Genomic DNA, 22,136 nt, shown 5'->3' with positions numbered 1-22,136 from the left:
TCATGTATTATCTTGTTCAAACAGATTGTGACTTGTCCAGCCTCTTGTAAAACCCTGTTTAAGGGAACTGTTGATGACAGCAGTGGAAAATGTTGTTGGACCATAGATTGGACAGTCCTGTTTTAATAATTATGCTCGTTGTGTGTTTTACATACAGTGGACAGTTCATAAAGGCTCCATTCCTATTTATCAGAATACTGGAAATTTTATCTGTTACTTGGTCTCCTCTTTAGATTGTGCTGGTTTTGCAGAAATCAGTGATCACGGACAAATCTTTGAAAAGTGGAGTCCCATTAGGTGAGCTGATGGATTTGCAATACAACAATGATAATGAGTCAGCAAAGAAGAACAACAAGGTATTCAAAATACAGTGCCCTAATGGTCACCTGGCATTTGGATTATCAATTCAAGTATCAGATCATGCGCAAGAGCCCAGCTGAATTGTTGTCCAATTGACTGATTGCCAATGCCAAAAGCCTCCTAGCCAGTTGCTGAAACTCTTATTCTGTTAGCCTGCCAGGAAATTGCACCCTGATAGAGACAGCAGTGGCATAAGAGGTGCAAAGAGTTCCACTTTCAAATAATACCATCATTAGGCGTGTTGAAGATGTGCCATAGGACATGGAAGCAGCATTGATCCAGAATATCCAAGCATGAGACAAGTTTTCCCTACTGATTGATGAATCTAGACATTGACGGTTGTGCAAGGCTGATTGCAGTTGAAAGTGCATAATTTGTATTGTAAGGAACTTCTACAACATGTAACAGAACATTCAGACCAACGTGTATTTCAAAATAAATGGAATGCCATGGCAGAACTGTACAAGCATATGCAGTGATGATAAGGATGCAATGTTGGAATGTGAAAGGTTTTGCGTCCAGGGTACAATATGAAAACCCAAAGATCCAAATTACTAATTGTTTTCTTCATATGGAGGCTCTCATATCACATACTTTGTCAGCTGAGCTGAGACCTGCACTAAATAAGGCTGTGAAAATTGTCAGTGTCATCAGTTCCAGATGACTTCAGTCCCGCGTTTTTCAGTTCTTTGTGAAGAAATGGAAGCAGAGCATCAACTTCCTTTCTTTTGCACTGAAGTTTGCTGGTTTTCAAGAAGCATAGTTCGGACAGGAGCTTGTGAACAAAGAATGTAAATATGTCAATGCATAATGAGATCCAGCATGCTAATCTGTTACAGGATAAAGACCGATGGAAAAACTGGCCTACTTGGCTGATATGCTTGAATGAACATAAGTACAGGAGTAGAGCATTTAACCCTTTGAGCCTGTTGCACCACGCAACAAGATCATTGTTGATCTGTGGTCTTACTCCATATACCTGCCTTTGGCTCAAATCCCTTAATACCTTGGTTTTATAAAAATTTATCTACCACAGATTTAAAATTGGCAACTGATATAGCACCAGCTGATGCTTGAGAGTTCCAAACCTCTACCACTCTTTGTATGTAAAAGTGCTTCCTAACATCTCGCCCCAGTTTTTAGACTCAGAAGCTGCAAAGATAAAATAAGAGTATACTGACATACACAAACAAATCAAACAGGTTAAAGTTTAGACTTCAACATTGGAGAGAAGAGGTAGGGCATGGTTCAGTTGTAGTATTCAAGCAAACTTTTAGCTCAAGGCTGCACTCAACTGGGGATCAACATTAACTCTCACTTCAAGATCAGTTCACAAATTATTTCAGATCATCTGGGATAGATCAGTTTAGTTGGGTTCACAATCTTTGGAAGAATCAGCTTTGACTTGCAGTTTGAATAAACAGAAGAACTCCTTGTTCTCTGAATCCTTACACCTTTGAGCTCAAATTCAGAGAGATTATTTGAAATGGAGCAATAGTTGTTTTGTCATTCTCAACCAACTGCCCCTCTAATTTCTCTGCCCTGTCACTTCTCAAGAATCAGAAGGAATCATATTTAAAAACCATAGATGATGACTTTGTATCGTTTTTCCAACATTGAACCAAATATTTATGGTCATAGAAACAATCTCATTTTACATTACAATTCCAGTTGACAAAAGTGAAGTCAAAATTGTAGCCTATTTGTAAGACCATAAGACATAGGAATGGAAGTAAGGCCATTTGGCCCATCGGGCCCATTCCGCCACTTAGTCATGGCTGATGGGCATTTCGAGTCCACTTCCCCACACTCTCCCCATAGCCCTTGATTCCATGTGAGATCAAGAATTTATCGATCTCTGCCTTGAAGACATTTAATATGTTTCAGGTCAAACTTAATTTCTATCAACCTAACTTGTTGCAATATTAGTTCTGATTATTTTAAAAATTCTTGATGTACTGTGGAAAAAATTGTGGCGTTGGAAGTGTGCCACAGAATGAAACAGTTTGGGAAGCACTGGCTGAGGCAATCAGAGGTATAATTGCCAATGGTGGTACAATTAAAATTGAGGATGTAAGAGTAGCCAGAATTTCAGGAGAGTGGGAAACTTTAAGGAATGTTGGGTTGGTGCACGTTACAAACATGGGGTGGGGGTGAAGCTATGGGGTGATCTGAAGACCAGGATGAAGACTTTAGCCTGTGATGGACCAGAAGCCAGTAGGTTGGTGTTGGACTGAATTTTTTTTTTGTTTTGTTTGTGAGATGTGGGCATCACTGGCTGGTCAGTATTTCTTGCCCATCCCGAGTTGCCCTTGAGAAGGTGGCGTTGAGCTGCCTTCTTGAACTGCTGCAGTTCACCTGATGTGGTTTGACCCATGATGCCTTTGGGGAGGGAATTCCAGGATTTTGATACGGTAACACTGAAGGAACAGAGATATATTTCCAAGTCAGGATGGTGAGTGGCTTGGACAGGAACTTGAAGGTGGTGATGTTTTCATGCATCTGCTGCCCATGTCCTTCTAGATGGAAATGTTTGTGGGTTTGGGAGGTGCTGTCTGAGGATATTTGCTGAATTTCTGTAGTGCATCTTGAAGATAGTACACACTGCTGTTTCTGAGCATTGGTGTTGGAAAGAGTGGATGTTTGTAGATGTAGTGCCAGTCAAATGGGCTGCTTTGACCTAGATGGTGTCAAGCGTCTTCAGTGTTGATGGTGCTGAGCTCATCCAGGCAAGTGGAAAGTGTTCCATCACATTCCTGACTGGTGCCCTGTTGATGGTTTGGGGAATCAGATAGCGACTTATTTGCTGCAGTAATCCTAGTCTCTGACCTGCTGTTGTAGCCACTGTGTTTATGCGGTGAGTTTGGTTGAGTTCTTGGTCGATGATAACCCCTGGGATGTTGATAGTGGGGGATTTAGTGATGGTAACACCGTTGAATGTCAAGGGGTGGTGGTTAGATTGTCACCTTATTGGAGATGCTCATAGTACGGCATTTGACTGGCGCACATGTTAGTTGCTTCTTAGCACCCCAAGTCTGCATATTGTCCATATCCTGTTGCATTTGAACATGGATTACTTCACTGACCTCCAACAATCACTGTCATCTCTGTGTGCCAGGTAGGACTCCAACCATCATTTAAGGATTTGTTGAGCCTCCTCTCCAATAAGTTGTTTAATTGTCCACTGCCATTCACGATTGGATGCGGCAAGACCGCAGAGCTAGGATCTGATCTGTTGACGGTAGGGTCACTTAGGTCTGTATGTCACTTGCTGCTTATGCTATCTGGCATACATGTAGTCCTGTTTGTGGCTTCACCAGATTGGCACCTCATTTTTAGGTATGTAAGGTTCTGCTCCAGGCATGCCCTCCTGCACACTCCATAGTTATCCCCTGGCTTCATAGTAATAATTGAGTCGGGGATATCCCGGGGTCATGGAGGTTACAGATTATGCTGGAGTAGAAGGCTGCTGATGATAGCCCACAGCTATCCAGTCTTTAGTTGCTAGATCTGTTCAAAGTCTGCCCCATTTATCATGGTGATTGTACCACACAACATAAGGAGATTATTCTCAATATGAAGGCAGTACTTTGTCTCTACTAGGACTGTATGGTGGTCAGTCTAATCTGTATGGCCATGGATAGATGCATCTGCAGCTAGCAGATATTTAAAGAAGAGGTTAAGTATGTTTTTCTCTCTTGTTAGTTCTCTCACCACCTGCTGCAGAGCCAGTCTAGCAACTATGTCCTTTAGGATCCAACCAGCTTGATCAATAGTAATGCTGCCGAGCCACGCCTGGTGGAGGACATTGAAATCCCCCAACCAGAATGCATTTTGTGCTCTTGTTGACCTCAGTGCTTCCTCTAAATAGTGTTCGCCATGGAGGAATATTGGTTCATTGGCTGAGGGAGAACGTTAACGTGGTAATCAGGAGATTTCCTTGGCTATATTTAACCTGAAACCACACGACCTCATGAGATCCACAGTAAATGTTGAGGTCTCCCAGGGCAATTCCCTCCTGTCTGTATGCCACTGTGTCATTTGCTGGATTTGTTCTGCTGGTGGGACAGTCATATCCAAGGATGGTGATGTCTGAGACATCATCTGTAAGGTATGATACCGTGAAAATGACTGCATCAGGCTGCTGCTCTACTTGTTTGTGTGATATCGATTCCAATTTTGACACTAACCCCCAGATGTTAGTGAGGAGGACTCTGCAGGGTCGACGGAGATGTTTCTGCTGTTGTCTTTCCAGTGCCCAGGTCGATGTCAGGTCATCTATCTGGTTTCATTTCTTCGAGACTTTGTAGTGATTGGTATAACTTGAATGGCTGCTAGGTCATTTCGGAGGGCAGTTGAGAGTTAACCACGTTGCTGTGAGTCTAGATTCACATATAGTCCAGATAAGGTGAAGATTAGTGAACCACATGGGATTTCCTGACAATCGATAGTGGTTTCATGGTCATCAGTAAATTCTTGATTCCAGTTTTTTTTTCCTGTTGAATTCAAATTCCATCATCTGTGTGATGGAATTCGAACCCAGGTCCCCAGAACATTGGCTGAGTTTTTGGATTAATAGCCTAATGGTACTCGGCCATTGTGTCCCCAAAGGAGTAATGAAAGAATGTGACATGAGAGTTGAATAAGATTGTGTACAACTTTGGCTTCCTTTCTGTCCCAAGTTGAACATCTAACCCTATTCCCTGTCTGTGAGTACAGTTCAGTTCCTCATCAATAAAAATACCTACCTCTGCTATAACATGCTCAGTTATGACTGTGATATTGTCAAGCAAGGCACTTCAGATCAGAGTTAACGTTTCGGGTCCAGTGACCCTTCCTCGGAATGCTGCACCACTCTGCACTTCCACTTCATGCCCAAGCTCAGTCGGCGTGCTAACAAAAAACGTTTTCGTTTTGGGCATGAAGGCCCACAAGATTCAACAATACCCGTAGCCCTCTGGAAACTTACTTCCCTTCTGTTCCCTCTGACTTCATCCCCTCTCCCAACCCCACCTCCTGTCCGGTATTCATCATCCCACCTAACTTTCCAGTATCTGATACTAAATGTCCTGTTCTCAGGAAGAGTCTCAATTTTTATCCCTGTACATTCTCATGTTAACGAATTTTGGGCACGATATGATGTTGAATTCTTATGCTGTCTTTGCCTCTGTGCCCATTTTTTTGGACAAGAGCCCTGTCCCCCTCTCACAGACCCCTTTGCCCAGTTCCAACACTCTCCCTCCACCTGGACCCCTCTGTCTGGCCTTTTACCTGCACTCTATCTGTTCATTGAGAACTATCGACATGATATTGGTTTCTCAGCCCCCCGCCCCAACCAAGTTCAACCCATCTCCTGCCAAACTCTCAGCACTCCATATGCATAGATCTAACCCTGAATTCTGAGGAAGGGCCACCGGACCCTAAATGTTGATTATTTTTCTTCACAGATGCTACCGGATCTGCTGAGCTTTTCTAGCAACTTCTGTTTTTGTTCCTGATTTATAGTATTCACAGTTCTTTTGGTTTTTATGACACTTAAGATGTTTTGCTGACCAGTGTCTTATCCTCTTGATAAATTCTAATTTATCTAAGATTTTTATCCTTCAATATGTGCCGTTCATCTATTTGACGTGTGCTCACTGATCTATGTTACTTCCATGTCCTTCGATGGCCCAGATTTGAATTACATGATTGGGTGATTTTATGCAGCCTGCAAGTCCAGGAAATGTGGCATGTGAAGTGACTTAGACAGTACAAAATTGTGAGTTCCTGACAGCATGTTGAGATATACAAATAAAGTCAGAGGCATGTCAAGCCTCATGCTGGCTTGTTGTGAGCCCGTACTTGTAATACATTGTGTGCCATGAATACATATTAACATAAACTTTTTTAATTATGCCTTGCCTTCGAGGTAAAGTCTGTAGTGCTCAAAAAGCTTGGGGCACCAAGTTCATGTTTATTTAATGATGCCATGCACCACTCTTAGCATTGTGCAGTTATGCGTAAAAGCATTGTGTCTTCTTGTTTAACTCTTTGGTACAAGGGAAAGGAGCATGATAATGACAGCTTGCATGGATGCTTGGAACTATCAGTGGTGAGAGTGTGGAATGGGGTTGAGAGAGTGGAAAAGTGAAAGATTGCTACAGATAAGGACAGATGGTGGTGTCAGTGATATAGAAGGATGAATTGGGAGGGCTTGGGGTCCTGTGTGATGAGGGGTTTAGAGCAAACAGGCCAATCCTTGAGAATACATAGGAGGGAGAGCTACCTGAGCTTGCAAGTTTGGTTGTGTTGATGTACATACGAAAAAGTGAAACCAATGTAATGTGAAATGCTTATAAGTAAAATTTAAATATGGAAAACATTGATGCGTCACCTTTTGTGCCTTCCAGTTTTATATTGGGACAATGAAGTCGGCCAGGATAATTTTTAATTTGCAAAGCTACGTTGTTTTGAGTAGGAAGCTACTTTATAGTCCACTGTGGCTTCAACATTGTTAACTGATAAGTTTCAGCAGCAAAAAGCAACTCATGCTGCATGATTGTGAGTGTCTGTCATGTGCATGCTTTAAATTTTAATTGTGTCCATTTGGGAAATGGAAAAAATAAATAAGTGAGTATGCTTCTTTGGTTACTCTGTTGAAAGTGGCCTGCTGTCGACAAATGGACCTCCCCTGACATTATAAAAGCTGAACAAACGGAGTTCTGAGGAAGGGTCACCGGACCCGAAACGTTAACTCTGATTTTTCTTCACAGATGCTGCCAGACCTGCTGGGCTTTTTAAGCAACTTCTGTTTTTGCCCCCTGGTATTATGTTGCAATCCCTTCATAGCCTTAACCTTCTGTATTGTTGTACCCTTATCCAGCCCTGCTACCCTTGCGAGAATTCCAAGCAACTTTGACTCTTGCAACGTGCAATTTCCCCACTCTGCCATACCCACTCTGCTGTCACTTCAGTCACTTTTAGACCCCAAACTGTTGAATTCCCTCCCTAAATCACTGCTTCTTTTAAGACCCTCTTTTTAAAATGCCTACCCTTGGCATTGTTATCTGTCATTTATCCTAATATTATGTTAGAGTAGCTATGAATTTTATCTAATTAGCGTAGTAAGATGCTTTTCCTGCCATTACGGTTTTTAAGAGCCATATTTTGAATCCTGCCATATTAAATTTTGACATGGCCATAGAGAATGACCACGAGGGAATCTTGTTAACAACATACTAACTTATTTTGTAAAGCTTTTTAAAAGAAAAATATTCATGACTCACTGCATTTTTGATCTGGCTGATATTAAATTGGAACATTTAAATTATCTTGATTGAAATATTGTATTGTTACCAAGAATTAAAGCCATAGCATTTGTGATGTTCTGAATTTTTGAAGATACTGTTTTTTTTTCCCCCAATTTAATTTTTGGTGGGTGGACTGAAACGATTTCCTTAATGTCTGTTCCCAACTTCGTTCACCAGCTACTGACTCCATTTCTCTTCCTGGTAACAGTCTGAGATTAAACCAGACAGTTCATAATGTCAGGGTTATGTTTCATAGCAAGATCAGTTTCCAGCTGCGCATCTGTACTATCATTGAGAATGCCTTTTTTCATTTTCATAACATCAACCAATTTGCCCATGAGAAACAAAGAAACCTACAGCACAGGAACAGGCCCTTCGGCCCTCCAAGCCTGCGCCGATCAAGATCCTCTGTCTAACCTGTCATCTATTTTCTAACGGCCTGTGTCCATTTGCTCCCTGCCCATCCATGTACCCGTCCAAATATATCTTAAAAGACGCTAACGTGTCTGCGTCTACCACCTCCACTGGCAACGCGTTCCAGGCGCCCACCACCCTCTGTGTAAAGAACTTTCCACGCATATATCCCTTAAACTTTCCTCCTCTCACTTTGAACTCATGACCACTAGTAATTGAGTCCCCCACTCTGGGGGGGGGAAAAACTTTTTGCTATCCACCCTGTCTATACCCCTCATGATTTTGTAGACCTCCATCAGGTCCCCCCTCAATCTCCGTCTTTCTAATGAAAATAATCCTAATCTATTCAACCTCTCTTCATAGCTAGCACCCTCCATACCAGGCAACATCCTGGTGAACCTCCTCTGCACCTTCTCCAAAGCATCCACATCCTTTTGGTAATGTGGCAACCAGAACTGTACACAGTACTCTACTCTAAATGTGGCCAAACCCAAGTCCTATACAACTGCAACATGACCTGCCAACTCTTGTACTCAATACCCCGCCCAATGAAGGAAAGCATGCCGTATGCCTTCTTGACCACCCTATTGAGCTGCGTTGTCGCCTTCAGGGAACAATGGACCTGAACACCCAGATCTCTCTGTTAATCAATTTTCCCTAGGACTTTTCCATTTACTGTATAGTTTGCCCTTGAATTTGATCTTCCAAAATGCATCACCTCGCATTTGCCCGGATTGAACTCCGTCTGCCATTTATCTGCCCAACTCTCCAGTTTACCTATAGGCTGAAACCCTCATTTGTGCCGTCATTATCTCTGAACTTGCCTATTCCTCGTTGTCCTGTCACATTCTATCTTCTGTAAACTTGAGCTTGTCCAAAACTCCACTGCCTGTATCCTTCCTTACCCCAAAATACGTTACACATCATACATGTGCTTACTGAATTTCAGTAGTTCTTTGTCAAGGAATGCTTGATTTTAAAATTTCAAATCCTTGCTTTTGGATCCCTTTGCAAACTTGCCTCACCCTGTCTCTAATTTTGTTTAGCCTGTCAATCCTCTAAGATGGTTTGTTGTTTGTTTGTCCATTTCTGGCTTCTGGGAGATCTGATTGGTAGCTATGCATTCAGCAGTCCAAAGCCCTAAGCTCTGGAATTCCACCCCAATTCATCTCTTTTTTTTAATCCCTCTTTAACAAAGTTTTTCACCTCCTGCTTTATGTATTGTCTGATGTGGTTTTGCGTTTAAATTTCATTCTTCTGAATTATTTTGAGATGTTTTATTACTTTAAAGGTACTACATTAAATGTAATGTTTATCTGTGCTCCATTACAAGTAGAGTTAATCCTTGGTATCTGCTCAAACCATGATACTAAGGATTTATTGTACTCTATTCACTGTTAGGGTTTTCAATCCAATTAAATATTGTTTCACACTGTCAAATTAAATGGTCCAATCGGTTACCAGTTGATTTTTTTATTTCTGTGCCCAGTGGATTCTCAAATGGTTTTGTATGCAAATATTGTTTGTACATTGTAGCAAATCCCAGTTAACCAAAAAGGAAAGAAAAGTGGGAAGGACTTGGATTTATGTGGTGCTTGTCATGACCTCTGAAATCACCAAAGCACTTTACAGCCAATTAATTATGTTGTTTGATAGCTATTTTTCGTTTATGAAGAAACAGGTCAGTCAGCTTATATGTAGCTGAGCCTACAAAGAGTAAATGAGAATATCAGCTAGAAACATGTCCCAATGGTGTTTGTTGAAGAATGAAACTGGGAGAATCCCTGTTCCTCGAATAATGCCACAGGGTCTTTTACATCCACCTTAATAAGCTGTTGGGGTCTCTGAGGCATTAGCTCGACTTGAGTGCTGAGTTCCAGGCGTAAATTTAGATATACAGTCTTGTGACTCAGAAAGTAGAATGCTACCGACTGAGCTAAGTTGATATTCAAGGAATGTTTAGCAATATCTGTCACCTAACTTAGGCCCTTCTAACCTGTTTGGTGTAGGACTTCAAAGTAATCACGTTTCATCTAAAATTTTGAGCTTTAAGATTTAAGGAACTGGTTGTTTAAAAACTCTCAACTGAGGAACAGTAGGCTCTCAAACCTTGTTTTTATCAATTAGTTTCCATTCAAATTAGGTTATACAGCTGCAGGTGCTTCGATGCATTCCCTGAATTGTTTGCTAATGCTACTACTATCTGTTGCCAGTGGCAGCTTGCATCTTAGGAGCACCAAGCTTGGATATCCATTAAATTATTTAATAAGGTTTCAGATGCAAGTAGAATAATAAATGATAGTTTTTAGTACACACAGTTTGTTGTCTTGAGTATCTTGAGCATGAGAGTTAAGATAAATTGTAAAATTCCATTGATCAATATGAATTCAACTTTTGAAACAACCTTGATGTATTGTTTGCAAAATCAAATCAAATATTTGGTTTTTCTGACAGTTCAGATATATTTCACCCTATCCTGCTGATCATATTAACCAGGGAAACTGACATGGCATTTGACCCCATTGATCACTCTTCCACCTGTCCCCAAAAAATGGTTCCAAGCTGAACACCATATCAGAGACATGCATTGTAATGATTGGCATCATAGAAGTCCTGTGATCAAACATTGTATAGCTTCCTGTTATTTGAGACATTGCAAAATTTGTTATCATTGACGTTAGGAATAAACACTCCATTAACTACCTCCTGCAGTTTATTTTTTGTTTTAGTTTTGTGTGTGGATTCTTTGAACAGTATCCCCACTTCTAACTTAACAAAAAGGGATTGAGTTTCATGGGCAGTGTAGTTAGAAGAGGGGATGTTGACTGATGACTGATGATGATATTGCACAGTCTGACTCCTTGGACACTGAAGCAGTCCATGTTCAACTGCAGCAAAACTTGGAGAAATAGCTAGACCTAAGCAGGTGACATTCATGCCACACAAGTGCAAGGCAAATACTGTCTTCATCAAGAGAGAATCTTAGCATCTACCCTTGACTCCACTTCTGTCAACATTCTGGGGATTACCATTGACCACAAACTGAACTGGAATGGCCAGATAAATACTTTGGCAACAAGAGCAGGTCAGAGGCTAGGAATCCTGTAACAAGTAACTCACTGCCTGACAAAGCCCGCCTACCATCTATAATGTACAGATCTGCAATGTGATGCAATACCCACCACTTACATGAATGATTGCACCAAAAACACCAAAATGCTTGAAACTGTTCAGGACACAGCTGCCCACTTAATTGGCACAACATCTGCAAATATTCACTCCCTCCAAAACTGACGCTGAGTAGCAGCAGTGCATATCATCTCCAAGATGCAGTACAGAAATTCACCAATGCTTCTTAGATAGCATCTTCCAAACCTACAACCACTACCTTTTAGAAGGACAAGGGATAGGGTACATGAGAACACCATCACTTACAGATTCAACTCCAGGCCGCTTAATAGTCTTGATTTGGAAATATAGCTGTTGCTGGAACTTTGCTCCTAACAGCATTGAGTGTAGCTACATTGAATGGACTGTAGTAGTTCAAGAAGGCATCCCACTGTTACTTTTTCCAGAATGGGCAATAATTCCTGGCAGCAAATCTCACAAGCCTAAATTAATTAGAAAATAGTGAGGTCCATACTCTTATGAACAGGCTTTATTAAATACAATGAATGGGAATAAAGATTTGGGCTCTGGTTCCATGAGGTCTTAAATTACTGTCACACTCATTTTGCAGGAGCTCAGTTAGAGCAAAGTTATTGTTCACCCTTTATAAGCTGTGAGGTTGCATCTCTATCCACAATGTGACCCTAGAATTATGTTAACTGTAATAACCAGTTGTGAATTATCTAAGCTCCATGGCAGAGAGAGATCTGCGTGTCATTAATGACAAAGTTAGTATGCTGGTACAGAAAATGAAGTATTATTGCGTATTGTAATGGGAGGAGAGTTTTGGGACAAATGTGCATGGCACTGGTGAGATGACTTCTGAAGTACTATCTAATTTGTGTCTCATTACTCGAGAAGGGACATAATAGTATTAGAAGCAGTTCAAAGACAACTCACTCAGTTAATTCCTGGAATGAAGGCATTTATGAGGAACAGTTGCACAAGTTGGTCTGTACCCATTAGAATTTAGCAGAGTGAGAGGTGATCTTATTGAAACATAAGATTTTGGCAGAATTGACAGAATAGTCAGTATGGAATGTTTTCCATTTTATGTAGAAATTACACGTGGGATTTAGAGTTTAAAAGTAAGGGGTCTCCCATTTTAAACTGAGGGGCAGGCATTTTATTTCAAGAAACAGAGCCAAAGCGATTCTCGATTGACCAGCTGGTCAAAGAGTTATAGTGGGTAGACAAGAAAGTGAGGCCAAATCAGCCAAGATCTTATCAAATAGCAGAATAGGCTTGAGAGGTCACATGGCATACACCTGCTCTAATTTGTATGTTTATAAATATAATTCAGCCAATGTAACTTGCCTTCTTAGACTATATTCAGCAAACCTACATCCGTCATCTTTCACCTAATATCCAGAAAAGTCCTCTGCACTGTGCTAACTGCGACTGGCCCTTTCGCTGCTTCAACTCTTTTCATAAACTATTCAACAGCTTCTTTCATGCATTACTCTCAAGATTGTTTTTTTTTTAAGTATATGATTATTTGAAGATGCTGTGCACTGGATACCTATTTTCTAATCACAAAAAAAATGTACTTTGTGGTGTGCGCAGATTTTGCCCCATCTGTATACAAAGCTTTTACTTGCAATCAAGACTTTGTGCTGATTCATTTCGAACCATGAATGAGGTCTTGGCAAAAACTTCAATGATGTCAAAAGACCAAAATTAATTATTTCAAGGAGGAAAGTGCTGACTGACGTTAACTTTTACTTCGTGTGTCGGTTCAAGAGTCAGACTAACAGCAGGCATATCTCGCCTGAAAAGTCCTTACTGGAAATTCAAATTCAACAGTTAATGATATGGCAATGGGCTTGGGAGACTAAAAGATCAAGCTGGTGGACATATTGACACTGTCTTTTTAAGGCTTTTTGCTATGTTGAAGGCTCTGAAGTTGTTGAAGAGCCTCATGGGTTTTTGAGTGCATGGCTGAAATCATTACCTTGAGGGCAAATATGAGGACAAACATGTATACAGGTTTTATTGCCTAGCACCTTTCCTACAAATTCAAGGGGTTTGGGTCGTTTAAACCAACATTCTCTACAGAGGTTTATCTGAATTTATTTCTGCAGGGGTCAGTTAACCATCAGATTTGTCAGTTCCACCTGGGAAGCTGGCAAATACCCTGATGGAAGGCCTGAGTGTTAAGAGGATGTTGAGTCAATTGGCCCAGGCTGAGGTAAAGGGCTTATCTCACTAAGGTAGATGAATTACACTATCCATCCAAGTGAGGATGGAATGGATGGTATATTAGCCTGTTAAGTTAGCTTGTAAGATTATTCTACGTGCTAATCATGTAGTCTTCCTCTGACTGCCTGGGGGAACCTTTGCAAACAATGAAAGGTGGTGCTTTTAGATCATTTGGAGATGAGTGTTGTACTTTGGCTGACATTTTATATTTCAGAGTCATTAATTATCATTGGAAAATGCAGTCTAGATGAGGTAGAGGAGGAAAGGTATCAGCAGAAATACATAGATCATTTAGTTGAGTCGCAGATTAATAAGGCCATTAAAAAAGCAAAACAAACAGTATATTTTATTTCTAGAGGGGGAGAATTGAAAAGTAATCACACTGAACCTATGTCAAACCATGGTTGGACCACACTTCCAAAGTTCTGGTTGTCATATTATGAAAAGGATGTATGGACACTGCATAGAAACTGAAGATTTATATGGATAATACTAGAAATGTGTTATTATATGTATCAGGAAAGGACTGACAGGCTAACTATCTTGATGAAAGAAAGCCATTCTTGACACTTCAGGTATTTAAAATTTATGACAGGTTTCAATAGAACGAGTACGGAGAGTGTGTCTCCTCCTCTAAGCAAAGGCATATCCGGAAGCCATCAAATAAGATTCTCAAAAGGGGATTCAGAAAAAGCATGTTTATCCTGCATGTGGTAAGATCATGGAACCTGCTAACAAGGGGCATAGTTGAAGTGAATAGGTGCATTTAAAAGAAGGCTAGACAAACACATGGAGAGGGGAACAGGTGGTGTGATAAGAAAAGATTGTGGCTGATAGTTGTGATTAGGTGAGGAAAATTAGGAGTAAGTTCAAATGGAATGCAAACTACTGACATAAATTAGTTGGGTTGAATGCCATTTTCTGTTCTTGATACTCTTTTTGTTCATTGGGAAAGGATGTGGGCAATACTGGCTGGGCATCATTTGTGCTGATAGGATAGGACATACCCAGGGATGGTGTTGATGTTTTCATTTATGTATGTCAAGTATGATTCCATGATTATTATTATGATTATGTCAGACTTGATTAATCTGTGAAACAACTCTCCCAATTTTGGCACTAGTCCTGTAATATTGGCAAGGAGGACTTTGCCATTGTCTTTTCCATTGCCTTAATCAATGTTAAGTGGCCCAACAGTTTGTTTATTTCTCGACAATTTTTAGTGGTTGATGCTACTGAATGGCTGCCTTATGAAATAGCCAATTGTCAATCCAGTGACATTGCCACCATCTCCCTGTAACATTTTTTTTATTTCATGTCTCTTCAAAAGATTATATCAACATTCTAGCACCTCACTGTACTGAGGTGTCACCTGGATTTTAAATTTCATTATCTGCAACAGTATCTTTTTGGTACAGTCAGTGCTAACGCCGTGGTTGTTCTTCCCAGGGTGTTCCAGCAGTGCCGTAAACACTCTGGGAAGGAAATAACTCAACAAGAAGGCCTACAGGTAATCCCCTACAGTTGACTGCTGGGGAGGCACTAAAAGTTAAATGAGCCAACTGTAGATACAAATGACTCTGAAGTTGCACTGATACTGAGATAAGAGCAAAGTTAACCCTCTATTGTCATGTTCTCAATGGCAGAATCTTGCACGTCCACCTGGAAAGAGGTTGGGGGGGAATTAATTGAGCAGGTGGCACAAATTCAGTTTCCTGTCTTTGGGTTAAAATTCTGTAATGAAAACTTCTGAAGCTTTCAAGTGGGTCAGCTTTGCTGACTTTGATGGTAGGAAACCTCTTTTTGCATTCAGCAACAGGCCATGAAAACTCATTCAAACTCAACCTAGTGGTATTATCGTTGGACTATTAATTCAGAGACTCATCTAACGTTCTGGGGACCCAGGTTCGAATCCTGCCACAGCAGATGGTGGAATTGGAATTCAGTAAATATCTGGAATGAAAGAGTCTGGTGAGTCTGATGATGGCCATGAATTGTTGATTGATTGTTGAGGAAAAACTCATCTGGATCACTAATGTCCTTTTAGGGGAGGAAACTGCCGTCCTTACCTGGTTTGGCCTAGATGTAACTCCAGACTCTCAGCAATGTGGTTGACTGTTAACTGCCTTCTGGTAACTAGGGGTGGGCAAGAAATGCTGCCTGGCCAGCAATGCCCTCTCCTGTGAATGAATTTTTAAAAAAAACTGGAATTGTGTTCATGTTTGCAGTCTTGTAAGGCAAAATTGGAGAACACTTCACAAACCTGACTGTATGAGGCATATAACTAGTAGGATAGACTTGTTCCTCCAAACTCTGATGAGTTCTAACTTTGTCACTGACTTGTTTCCTTCGTAACCATGCCACGTTTTTACACAAACACTTAGTATAGGGAGTGAAACTTCATCAGGTCAACCAGCTCAATCATATATATTCTCATTTGTAGTTCTTAAAACATTTGCAGTGTAAGCTGTGAAGCCTGACTGACTCAAAAAGCTTTCCCAAATGAAACAGCCATACACCTAATGCAGTTAAACCTGACTTGGACTGGCGAGCAATATTTAATTGAAAAGGGGGCTCAACTCAAAGGTTCAAATAAGGGTAGGTAAGGTGGAAAGGAATGGAGTTTAATGGATGTAGTTGGCAGGACACTGGAAGGAATCTTGGATGCTGATGGGAGAATCACCGTGCTAGGAGGAAGGGAGACAAGGAAGAGTAGGGAAATGCACATTTATGATGGGGAGTACAGTGGTATGGAGTGCTATGGAGGAAGAATGATATGATTTGAATAAGGTGCAGCATAAACCTAACACTGGATATGGGGATCTGGACAAGTTTGGGATTGAAGAAGAGCAGGTATATCAAGGGGGATAGTGAAAGGGCAGTAGTCACAGGGGGACAATGAAGAAAGGCGAAGGGAACATCAAAGGAAGGGAGAGAGAGAGAGAGGATGCATGAATGAATTAAATGAAAAGTTTACAATCACCATCTCTCTGCTAACTCATCTTGCAAAAGGTGGTCACAGACAATGCATAGTACAAATGGGAAGAGATCAAGATTGAGAGGAGGCCTAGTGGTATTATCACCGAACTGTTAATGCAGAGACCCAGGTAATATTCTGGGGACCAGGGTTCAAATTCTGCCAAGGCAGGTAATGGTATTTTAGTTGAATGAAAATCTGCAATTAAGAGTCCAATGATGACCATGAAACTATTGTCAATTCTCGGAGGAAAAGAACTGTCTGGTTCACTAATGTGCTTTTAAGGAAGAAACAGCCATCTTTACCTGCTCTGGCCTACATGTGACTCCAGACTCACAGCAACTTTTAACTGCCATCTGGGCAAGTAGGGATGCATAATAAATGCTGGCCTAGCCAGCAACATCCCTCATCCCATGAATGAATAAAAAAGATCTTTTTGCACATGTTGCTTTGTAAAACCACACCCAACCGAACGCATCAAAACATAAATTGATAAATACAATCAGATAACAACTCAGTTAAGGCCTTAACTCTGAAGGACAACATTCACTCTGAGCTTTTTCACCTTTATTACAATCAACTCTCAACACCAATGATACTGGTGGTGGGAAGGGTTCCACATGCAGCAAATGCAAGAGCATTCGTGGGCTTGTGTATCTAAAGGGAAAAGTCATGGGGATTGAACCATTGTGCTGCAGGCTGCAGGTTCCTCGGTGGTAGAGATACATTGGAGAGGATAATGAAGGCCACCAAGAGTCAAGGTTGAGCTTATAATCACAGACTTGGGAAAGCAGTACAAAAATCAAGTTAATAAAGTGTGAAGCTGGATGAACACAGCAGGCCAAGCAGCATCTCGGGAGCACAAAAGCTGACGTTTTGGGCCTAGACCCTTCATCAGAGAGGGGGATGGGGTGAGGGTTCTGGAATAAATAGGGAGACGGGGAGGCGGACCGAAGATGGAGAGAAAAGAAGATAAGTGGAGAGGAGAGTATAGGTGGGGAGGTGGGGAGGGGATAGGTCAGTCCAGGGAAGACGGACAGGTCAAGGAGGTGGGATGAGGTTAGTAGGTAGGAAATGGAGTTGCAGCTTGGGGTGGGAGGAAGGGATGGCTGAGAGGAAGAACAGGTTAGAGAGGCAGAGACAGACTGGGCTGGTTTTGGGATGCATTGGTTGGAGGGGAAGGGCTGGGCTGGTTGTGAGATGCAGTGGGGGGAGGGGACGAACTGGGCTGGTTTTGGGATGCGGTGGGGGAAGGGGAGATTTTGAAGCTGGTGATGTCCACGTTGATACCATTGGGCTGCAGGGTTCCCAAGCGGAATACCACTCCCACAGCTACCTAGAATACACCTCTTCCCACCCACCCTCCTGCAAAAATTCCATCCCCTATTCCCAATTCCTCCGCCTCCGCTGCATCTGCCCCCAGGATGAGGCATTCCACTCCCACACATCCCAGATGCTTAAGTTCTTCAAGGACCGCAACATTTCCCCCCACAGTGGTCGAGAACGCCCTTGGCCGCGTCTCCCGCATTTCCCACAACACATCCCTCACACCCCACCCCCGCCACAACCGCCCAAAGAGGATCCCCCTCGTTCTCACACACCACCCCACCAACCTCTGGATACAACGCACCATCCTCCGACACTTCCGCCATCTACAATCCGACCCCACCACCCAAGACATTTTTCCATCCCCACCCTTGTCTGCTTTCCGGAGAGACCACTCTCTCCGTAACTCCCTTGTTCGCTGCGCGCTGCCCTCCAACCCCACCACACCCAGCCACTTCCCCTGCAAAAGCAGGAAGTGCTCCACTTGCCCCCACACCTCCTCCCTCACCCCTATCCCAGGCCCCAAGATGACTTTCCATATTAAGCAGAGGTTCACCTGCACATCTGCCAATGTGGTGTACTGTATCCATTGTACCCAGTGTGGCTGCCTCTACATTGGGGAAACCAAGCGGAGGCTTGGGGACCGCTTTGCAGAACACCTCCGCTCGGTTTGCAATAAACAACTTCCCTCCCAGTCGCGAACCATTTCCACTCCCCCTCCCATTCTTTAGATGACATGTCTATCATGGGCCTCCTGCAGTGCCACAATGATGCCACCCGAAGGTTGCAGGAACAGCAACTCATATTCCGCCTGGGAACCCTGCAGCCCAATGGTATCAATGTGGACATCACCAGCTTCAAAATCTCCCCTTCCCCCCCACCGCATCCCAAAACCAGCCCAGTTCGTCCCCAACCCCCACTGCATCTCACAACCAGTCCAGCTCTTCCCCTCCCCTCACTACATCCCAAAACCAGCCCAGCCTGTCTATGCCTCCCTAACCTGTTCTTCCTCTCAGCCATCCCTTCCTCCCACCCCAAGCTGCACCTCCATTTCCTACCTACTAACCTCATCCCACCTCCTTGATCTGTCCGTCTTCCCTGGACTGACCTATCCCCTCCCTACCTCCCCAACCATATTCTCCTCTCCTCCTATCTTCTTTTCTCTCCATCTTCTGTCCGCCTCCCCCTGTCTCCCTATTTATTCCAGAACCCTCACCCCATCCCCCTCTCTGATGAAGGGTCTAGGCCCGAAACGTCAGCTTTTGTGTTCCTGAGATGCTGCTTGGCCTGCTGTGTTCATCCAGCTTCACACTTTATTATCTTGGATTCTCCAGCATCTGCAGTTTCCATTATCTCTGATACAAAAATCAAGTTACAAAGTTCTGGCAAATAGAAGGAAACTGATAAAAATTAGACATGGTGGATGTATGCCCACTATGTAGTGGATTTGGGAAGCCCTTTACTCACATGAGCGGCCAGATAAAGGCTGAAAAATTGGTTTGATTGTGTGACGGTCTCCTATGGAAACCAAACATTTCAGTCCTGATATTTCTTTACAGAATAGTACCTTTTTTGTAAAATGTTTGACTAACTTAACTTAACCCATCAGCTATACTAGCAATCCTGAAATTGATGAGGAGAGAAAAGAGGATTGCTTGTCACCAACAGTGTCACTGACAGAGACTCAGCAGGCTTCGGTGGGAGACAAACGCAAAACACTTGAGGAGAACCAGGGTCTTCAGCACCATTGAACAGTGTGCCAAGAGAGGATGTACCAAAGGTGTTGCAGCTGCCTGCAGACGAATGAAAAGCTGTGCTGGAGATATGCTTGCATGACTAAGGATACTGTCACCTAAAACTGACATCTCTTTGCAAGCTCATCTGCAACCGGGCAGCTCGGCAAGCAGCACCATGTCTGTGACTGTAGCTTAGACTTTGGCCCCTATTCCCTGAAGTTAGAAGAATGAGGGATGATCGTATTATTACCTATAAATTGCTTAAGGGTCTTTACAGAGTGGACGCAAGGATTCCTCTGACTGGGTAGTTTAGAATCCTTGCTTATTGTTTTAACAAACGCTATAAATTTAGGACTGAGATTAAGGGAATTTTTTCACTCAGGTCTATGATGTCTTGGAATTCTCTAGTGTAGAAAACTAGGTATGTGATCAATGAGTGTATTGAAATTGAAGACTGTTAGAACTTTAAGTGCTGAGTGAATGGAGATAATGGGGAAGTATTGCTGAGGTAGAATATCTATTCTGATCTTGTTTTACAGCCATACACTCTGTTCCTCCCACTATGTTTTACATTTTTATCATTCAAAATGGGGTAATCAATTCTGCATATCTAACTGAATTTCTTCACTGGAATCGTCCTGTAAATTTTCTTTTATGCTGTGTTTGTGGATGGAAATACTGACATTTTAGTTTGAGAAATTGCGCGCATTTAAATCATACGGAAGAACAATTTTAAGTGTAACCTGGGTTGATTAAATTATTTAGCAGTTTGACTGAACTATGCATTACAGAATATTCAACACTATTCATTACTGAGAACAATAGGATAAGAAAAATTGAACCAAGTTATTTTTCAGTGCATCAACATGAATGAGTTCATTCGAAGGGCGGCACAGTGGCTCAGTAGTTAGCACTGCAGCCTCACAGCGCTGGGGACCCAGGTTCAATTCCAGCCTTGGGTAACTGTCTGCAGAGTTTGCACATTCTTCCCATGTCTGCGTGGGTTTCCTCCGGGTGCTCTGGTTTCCTCCCACAGTCCAAAGATGTGCAGGCTAGGTGGATTGGCCATGTTAAATTGCCCGTAGTGTTCAGGGGTGTGTGGGTTACAGGGGAATGGGTCTGTGTGGGATGCTTCAAGGGTCAGTGTGGACTTGGTGGGCCAAAGGGCCTGTTTCCACACTGTAGGGAATCTAATCTAATTAGTTGTAAGATTTATTTGAAAATGTGTGTTATAGACTGATTGAATGTTCATGCTTTGATTTGTAATAAAAACACTGTGTACCCAAAAACACACTGTACCCATATTTTAACATTTCTACATTAGGTTGATAGTCACATTTGTACACTTAAAAAAAATCTAAATAAAGTGAACTTCTTGTTTCTAGCCCCGTGCAAATCCCTTTCCAATCTGCAGTTTCTGCTTGGGGACAAAGGAATACAATCGTGAAAAAAACCCAGAAGATCTCATCTCCTGCGCAGACTGTGGTAGCAGTGGTAAGTTGCACTATTTATACATCAGTAATGGAACAAATAAAATAGGACTTTTATGTTCAACAATTTCATTATCCAGCAGCATTCGTTGTAAGAATTCTTTTCCACATTAACATGTAGAATTTTAAGCAACGTTCAGATAGGCACCCTGTTGCGATGCACAGCAGGCATTTGCTTCATTTCAGGCTTGGAAGCCTTCCTTAATGCAATTCTTTTCATTCTGGTTTTGTGTGGTGGTTTGAAAGAATTCATGAAAACAGACTCAATTAAGAGCTAGATTGGCGGAAGAGACAAACAAGAAATTTGACTCACTGTCCCTCTTTACACTGCCAGGCTTGTACTAGAATAAGTCCAGAACCAAATTGTGCATCTTAAAATAAATACATTAATGTTAATTTATTGTTCTTTCCCCAGTTGTATTGTAGATAGCAAGAGCTGCATATTGCAGATGCTGGAAGTCAGGAGCCAAAACAGTGTAGAGTTGGAGGAACACCAGCAGGTCAGGCAACACCGGAGGAGCAGGTCACGCAACACTTTGGATTGGGACCCTTCATCAGGACTCTGTGAAGGATCCTGGCCTGAAACATTGACTTTCCTGCTCCTCTGATGCTGCCTGACCTACTGTTATCCAGCTCACATTGTATCGACTAGTTGTATCTATGTTACTGTCAGTTTTCCATTTCTACAGTTATTAAGTATTAACAATCCATGTCTGTGTCAATGTGTAAAAACTGCAGACTTAGGAACTACATTTAAAATAATAAAACAGTGGTCTTAGAGTCCTACTAGATACAACAATACTTGCAGCTTTTCATTCAGGAAGACATCATTATAGAACAGGTCAGGGAGCCTGAGCAGTCCGTATGTGGAAAGTTGAGGGAAATATTGGAAGGTGCTGTCAGACAAATGCAGTATTGAAATTGAATCACTGAGGGGTTTAGGCAAAGATATGTTAATGAGGAAACTTTGTTGGGCAATCAAGGCTGGAGATGGTGAAGATGTTGATGAGGGTATGACCATATTCAGCAATGGGAGACATGAGGCGATTTTAGCCGAGTTGGAAGTCAGCAGTCCTGGAATGTGGTAGATGGAACAGATTTTTTAAGGTGAGGGGTGGAGATTTAAAAAAGACAAGGGGACAATTTTTTTTAACACGGAGGGTGGTTTGTG

General features: G+C 42.1%; 1 protein-coding gene across 2 annotated transcripts in view; it reads left to right on the top strand.

The window, feature by feature from the left end:
* Positions 1-22,136, top strand: part of kat6b (K(lysine) acetyltransferase 6B) — a 213,847-nt gene that overhangs the window by 59,037 nt on the left and 132,674 nt on the right. For both annotated transcript variants that reach the window (XM_048563299.2, XM_059640390.1), the window contains exon 3: positions 20,861-20,969. In XM_048563299.2, the coding sequence (XP_048419256.2) occupies positions 20,861-20,969 (109 nt within the window). The remainder of the gene's footprint in view (positions 1-20,860; positions 20,970-22,136) is intronic.

This window comes from Stegostoma tigrinum, chromosome 37 (genome assembly GCF_030684315.1).
Source record: "Stegostoma tigrinum isolate sSteTig4 chromosome 37, sSteTig4.hap1, whole genome shotgun sequence".
Lineage (NCBI taxonomy): Eukaryota > Metazoa > Chordata > Chondrichthyes > Orectolobiformes > Stegostomatidae > Stegostoma > Stegostoma tigrinum.
This window is presented reverse-complemented; position numbering and strand designations above follow the sequence as displayed.